Raw genomic sequence first — 6,921 nt, 5'->3', positions numbered from 1 at the left:
GAATCCCCACCTGACCCATTCCATGAGCAAGTATGCAGTGACCTGTCTTGACGCAACTCTCACCTGGGATTAACCCATTTTGTCCGGGCTCAGCATCACGTGGTTTTGACCGCAATGGTCGCACAGTGTCCTGCGACACACTTAGGCGTAAATATTGTGACACAGTTTTCGGTTCCCTCACTGCGCCTCCGGTCTCGATGCAGTTTTCGGAACGTGGTGTCACTTCGATGTCTTTGTGCTGAGCAGCGCTCCTCGACTTCCGTGGTGTCATGGCCCTCTGGGAGTTCGCGTCAGTTGCCGAGCGAAATCTTCAGCATTATTCTTCCGCCTCTTCCGACAGGTTGCTGCGTCGGTGCCTCATCTGTCTTTCAACAGACTCGAAACTGGGTTCCGCTATCACTAGTTCCGGCCCACGTGTACAACTCCGGAACTCATACGGTTGGTAGCACGGAGGACCCATCTCTCGATCCGAGCACATGGTTTTGACTTTGTGCGAGTAGATTACCTCAAACGGCTTGTGGTCCGTCACCCAAGTCGACATTATTCACACCATACCAAGCGTATAATGGAAATCTTCCTTCGCAGATGGCCCAATACAAGGGCCAGAGCTTCTCGCTCGTGTCTGTGAATAGCGTCTCTCCAGACTGCATGCTCAGACTCACGGCGTCCTACCACTTATTGCAATGACAATTGGCTCTCCCTTGGTTCTTGGCCACTAGGAACACTTCCCAATGCCATATTGGGGCTGGCGTCCGCCATGGGAAAAAGACTTGTTGTCTTTGCATGTACGTCGAAGTGAGCCCAGAGTCTCGGCATGCTCCTAAGTGTGTTTTCAAGAGGCTTGAAATGCAACTGTCTCTGTTCGCTCGCCAAACACAATGGTTGCGCTACATTCCGAGTCAGTGCTACTACGCCAGTGGTTCGGTCAGCTGTCGCGAAGGTTAGGTATATACTGCGCTTGTAGTTCACCGAGACCGAGAAAGGCTTCTTTAGTTCGCTTATGTTCGCCGTTCTCGTGCCTTCCGCGACCTGCTTTTAGCTGTTCTCTCCGTGTCAGATTTACCTCTCGGTTGTTCGACAGTTTGTGTCCATCAAATACCAAACTCTGATTTGAACAACGTCGCATTTCTGCCAATTCACCGGTCAGGCCCTGCATTTACTAAGTCTCTCGAGTAACTTGCGTACACTATCATAGTGTTCCTCCTACAGTTTCGCTGTGCACAGATAATATCGTCTGACTTATTCGGGCGAGCAACGCTGGGAATTCCCTGCACCACCATTGTCGGGATCTCGTTCTGGCGAATAATTTCGGCATCACGTTAATTCGAACATTCAAACGCTTGTAGCCTGTCATAGGCCGTACGTGGCCGTTACAATGTCATGAAGTTCCGTGAGTCAGGGTGCAGTTCTAACTGATGATGATCCGCCACTTCGAGATTCGAGAACTCGACGATATACCGGCTTTACTTTGTGTTCATATTCTTGTGAAGGCAGCTCTTCGAGTATCGTGCGGGTATCGGGTGACGTTCACGAATAGGCATTACCTGGCCCTGGTTGAGCGTCTATGTCCACTAGGGCGCCCACCGGCAAATTTTCTATGTCGCGTTCGCATTTCGCACATTCGACGGTAGGACTGGACCCACCTCTGTCGATTTCCTCGGAGCCTGCTCTATTAGTCCGCCTCTAACGAGTTCCTCTATTTTTCTTCTCTACCTTTCAGCCTCAGATCCGAAATGGTGTTCGCGTCAGAGCTGAGCGAACCGGTTTAACCGAAGGATCGAGTTGTTTAACTTTACCTGAGTGACCTTGAGTTCGGCCCCACCGTCCCTTCTAATGCAGTCCTTTAAACTCAGATCTCTAGTTTCCGCCTATCAATACCTCCGGATAGCAAACGATCGAGTGTTGGATATCTGGAGACACCAACCGAGTTTAGTATGCTCCATTGTATCTCTCAGGACCTGTAGCTTAGCGTCGCCGTTTTCCATGACCTAATAAGGGCAATACGCTTGGCGTCGACTCACACAACAAAAGAACGCGCTTCGCGCACTTTTGTTCTCGGCGCCTATTTGAACACTCAGATTTAAAATGTTTTCCGATGCGTTTTCAATGGCTCTTTGCACGCCATAATGCAAAGCAAGGAATTTGGCGGGTTTGTGGCATTACTGGAGACACCAAACGACGGCCATGACTTTCAATCCTGTCGCACGTTTCGTTTGTCTATGACGGTTGACACTGGCTCCCAGAGTCTACCGAACATTGCAGCTGCACCGCCACCGTGTCAGACATGTACTTTCAGCCGCTCCCGTGGTTCTGCGTCACCTATTTTAAAGTGCGTAGTCGACTAGCCTTTGTTTTGGGTCCGCCGGTGTTCTCCACTGCTGCCACACTCACATCAGTAATGCACCGCAGTCCACGGAAATGCCTTAGATTTGGCAAACTTTTATGCGAAAAGTGGTCGCATTTGTTTGTGCACTTGTTACACTTCTTGCCTGTTTGGCCTGGCACTTTGGGGTCACTGCAGTAGAAGTCCTTCAGTACCGGCATCTTAGGACTACCTCGGTTGTTTACGGGTCACTCCCTTGCTGTTACGGCCAACTAGCAAGCATCTGGACTTACTGGACTTGCATGCCCGAAGCTCACTTTGTTCACACTGTCTCCCCCTGTGCACTCAGCTACTTGTGTGTGGCGCCCATCAGATCTCTACTCTTCACACACTGGGCCGCAAATGCGAGTGCACGGGCCAAGGTGTCAGTTCGTCCCTATCCTCCAGGAGCCCTACGCTTTATGTATGTGATGTACATCGCCACAGGCAGGCGATCAACCGAAGGGGTTTTCTGTGTCCCGCTCCGTATTGGCACGTCAATTGAAAGTTTTGCGCAGTCCTAGTAGAATAATTTGCTAGGGAATGTTCGTGCCTGATTGGGCTCTGCAGTGTTAAACAACGTTTCGTGTGCGTACGCGCGACGTTCACCTGCGGAGCAAAGCGAAATAACCGGTTCAGTGCTGTTTACAAGACATGGGGTGTCAGTCGTTCACCGGGCCCCGGTGTCGTGGTAGAGGGCAAGATGTCTTGAACCTGCGGGCCGAAGCTAAGTGAGACAACAGTGCTCTCCTGCTCCTGAACGCGTAATGTTTGCTGTGCGCGCTTATGGTGGTGCAAATTCGTTTCCTTTCCATCCAAGTCTCAATTATTAGTCCTTTCCCATCAGCGCCGAGAAATCCGGAATGCGTCAGCCAATCGTGACCACTCGTGTCCTACTGTAGCCGGGCTGTGTAGCATTCAAACGCGCTGAAATGCCTCTCTAACCACCGAATTTCGTCTCCCATAGTTTCGAAATCGAGCGGTGGGTTCGCTCGTTACTGAAGCTCGTCGCCAGTGTCAATAACGTGTCTTGATGATTCGATGCATGAACCACTTAGGACAAATAATGTACACGACAAGCAGATTATGTTTGTTAACCTCGCTGGTCCAGCCATTTATTCCAAAGAGAGCCCTTCCCCACCAGATGCAAACGTTTGAACATAAAGCAAGTTAGCAAGGCAATCATTGTGTGATAGCTAGAATACTATCATAGGCCTATCCGAGCCACAAGATGGGCAGGTTGATGAGAAGTTGCAAAGGTGAACACTGGCTGCGGATGCACGTGTCTTTTGCCAAAGCGCTAGCTTCTTCCTCTCATCAGCTTTACGTGTTTGCTTTCAGCCTGTGTTGGCTCCCTAAGACTAATGAGCCCTGACGCCAAGGCTTGGACGATCTTGTACGGGTTTGCTCTCATGCTGCTTGCTGGTTGATCGCTAAAGTGACGTAGTCAGAGAGGTGCTTCAGTGTATCTTCTGAGGCGTCTTGCAACTGAGGCGCCACCNTACAAGAGCAATTGCGAAGAGGCGGAGGTTGTGCGCCCTCTCTCAGGGCTATCATAAATCACCTCTTTCCCGTTTTAAAAATTTAAAAAAACCGCCCGAATAAAAAAAAACCCCCACAAAACACTGCGGCCGTGCACTGCCTTTTTCTCCTCATTGAACTGAACTGGCAATGCGAGTAAACTGAACGATATAGCCGAACTTGCACGTACATAGAATTCTACTGACTAAACACTATAACATGCATAGAGGCATAAACAAAGTTAACGTTGGGCACTACACTGGAATACGATGCAAGCGTTATTGGTCACTCGATTCACTACACTTCGGCCAGACTGCCCTTTCACCGATCGCCACAGCAGAGCATTGTTCCGGCTCCCATTAACTAACCTACGCCCACTCCTACACTGCCACTTCACACAACGAATCGACGCATGCACTGACGCGAGTACCTCTTCCAGGCTACTTGCGGGGGCATGCCTCTGACGCGCGGGCCACCCGTCTAGGCAGCAGGGGCAAGTAGCATCGTCCTTCCCCAGCATAGGCTCATCACACGCATGTAATAGGCGCAGAAGGCAACAGCTTCACAGGCAGTCTGCAAGGGATGCTCCGCTAAATTAGTGCTGCTCTACCATTGCCTGTGCCGGCAGATCTTCTCCCGCGACGGCCATGAGACAACACGACCGGTATCTTGGGCTGGAAAGGCCCTGGGTGCGTGTGAGCCTGCAGTCAAAGGTGTTCCGCGTCTTCGAACATCTTCGACATCTGATCAGCGCCTCGCTGGTGATGATAGGCGCGGTACATAGCTCGGAGGTCCTCCAGCAACCTTGTAGCACTCCGGCCCTAACTGCCACCGTCTACGATGAACTGCGACAACTGAAACCCAGAGAACTCCTAATGTTGGACCAACCACCCTCTACGCAGATACGACCAGGTTAGCGATCCGTGCACAGTGCACTTATCACGATACACCATACAGACTATACCCAGACTCACCACACAACTGCACGCCTCTAGCCAGGGGCTTCCTACGCCTAGAGGGGCCTTGCGCCGTCACTGTGCGGGGTGATTTTGCACGCCGCCTTTTCATGTTGCTCATACGGCATGAGCTGGCTGGTCACACACTTGGCAACTGCGCATTGGTAAACTGCGTCCCGCCTGCCGCCGTCAACATCTCTCGCGATGACAAGCCTCGACCACGAATGCGGGAGTTCAGCCGTGCCACAGCTACAGAGAGAGTAAGTAACGGAACTGGTCCACCACCAGGCTGTTGGCGCAAAAGCTCGTCCTCCAACTCCTGTACAGCCCTCTCGGCCACCGGGTTTTTATTAACGTTTTTCACACGACCTATCTCGATGCAAACCCTATGGCGTTTCAGTAGACCATCATCAATGAGGGCAGCAAACCCTGGGGCGGGGTCAGTACGTACAACAGCCACGGGTCCGTCCATGGGTCGTAGCCCAATGCACAACAGAATGAGAGCGTCGCGTAGAGTCTCATGGCGCTCACTGTCGATCAAACACGCGGCTGTAAATGAAGTCACTTCCTCCCGAACAACAAGTACAAGTTGACGTTCTCGTCTGAGCACGTCAGCTGCAAAGGCTACCCCCACTGCCACTGGTGGATCTCCGGTAGACTGCTGCACGAGGGTATGCGGAATCTTGACTAACGCCGCACACTGATGACATGCGGACGTGATGCTCTGAATGGCTTTGTCCATGTCCAACGCATAAAAGTACCGGTGGAACACATTCTTCAACTGGTGGCATGAAGGATGGTCTAACTTTATGTGTATTGCTGTGAGAAGACCCTCGAGAACCTGACGGGGCACAACGATACACTCACGTGCCGATACAAATGGTTCATTTCTTCTGACAACTAGCAGACCATCTCTGGCAAGCGTAGCGACATTCAGATATCGCTTTATGTCCTTGATGCTCGTAGCCTTCTTGGAGGGACGAGTGCCTTGTACTAAATGACCATGAGTGCGCCGCAAATCTGGGCATTCAGACTGCGTGGACCGCCATGCCGATCTGCTGGTGAATGGCAGCCTGACTCCACCTGACAATACATCCTGAACGCTAATGGCTCTGACGACCGAATCCTCTATGCGAGAGATGAATGTGCAAATCTGACAGTTCGGCTCATCACAGTTTGGAGCATTGCGGCTGGCGAAGTCTGACGGCACATTAGCACTGCCGGCCAGGTGGCGCAGTGATGTTTGATAGCGGCTGATTGTGGCCAGGAAAGTAGACACCCTGGGACTGGCTGAGTACTCACCACGGCACAGCTTTTCGTAAGCCTGAACGCAAGGCTTGCTATCCGTCAGCACACAAGTGCCATGGCGCGACTGAACGACATAGGGGCTGAAATGCTGGACAGCGGCTGCGATGGCTAATGCCTCAACTTCGCAAGGCAACCATGTCACCTGATGCTTTCGTAACTTCGCGCTGAAGAATCCTGCAAGCCGTATTCTGTCATTGCGTGTGACGTAGAGTGTAGCCCCGATACCATGGTTCTTGACAGCTCCGTCAGTTACGATCCATAGCACGTCATCGGGTGTTGGAAGGGTAATCGTCTTATTCGAGGACAGGAGTTTCTGAGCCCTGCGGAACGTATCCTGTAGCTGTTCCGTCCACTCTATCTTATCCTGGGATGACTTCCCTGCCATCATGTCGTCGAAGGGAGCCACTATATTGGCACAACTTGGGATCACGCGAGCCAATACCTTGTATGCCCCGATAAATGACCGCATGGCCTTCACCGACATGGGTGGCTCGCAGGTCGATAGTGAAGCGATGCGATGGGGGCTCGCATGTATCTGGCCCTGAGACCAAATCCATCCGAGGATGGTCGTGCTCCCTGGTGCGATGATGGTTTTCGGAGCTGACAACACCATACCGCTCTTGCGCATGGCTTGCAGTACCCGTTCCCAATTATGCAGGAGCTCTTCAGGTGTATCCCCACCACAGTATAAATCGTCCGCAAGCTTCGCGACTACACCCTCCACCAACAGATCACCTAAGATGCGACACATGAGCTCTTCCAATGCAGTCTCAG

The 6,921-nt window shown here is 51.8% G+C and overlaps 1 protein-coding gene across 1 annotated transcript; it reads right to left on the bottom strand.

Moving 5' to 3' along the window:
* Positions 1 to 4,978: 4,978 nt before the first annotated feature.
* On the bottom strand, positions 4,979 to 6,898 carry LOC106818350. The gene has a single exon (XM_014823067.1). It carries the CDS (start codon positions 6,896 to 6,898, stop codon positions 4,979 to 4,981), a length of 1,920 nt encoding a protein of 639 aa, XP_014678553.1.
* Between the last annotated feature and the right edge of the window lie 23 nt (positions 6,899 to 6,921).

Source organism: Priapulus caudatus, unplaced genomic scaffold, assembly GCF_000485595.1.
Source record: "Priapulus caudatus unplaced genomic scaffold, Priapulus_caudatus-5.0.1 Scaffold2177, whole genome shotgun sequence".
In the NCBI taxonomy this organism is placed as follows: Eukaryota; Metazoa; Priapulida; class Priapulimorpha; order Priapulimorphida; family Priapulidae; genus Priapulus; species Priapulus caudatus.
The sequence above is the reverse complement of the archived record's forward strand: the minus strand, read 5'-3'. Positions and strand labels throughout refer to the sequence as shown.

Coding starts and splice junctions, on each gene's coding strand:
- LOC106818350 (XM_014823067.1), bottom strand. CDS start 6,898: ATGTGTCGCATCTTAGGTGATCTGTTGGTGGAGGGTGTAGTCGCGAAG.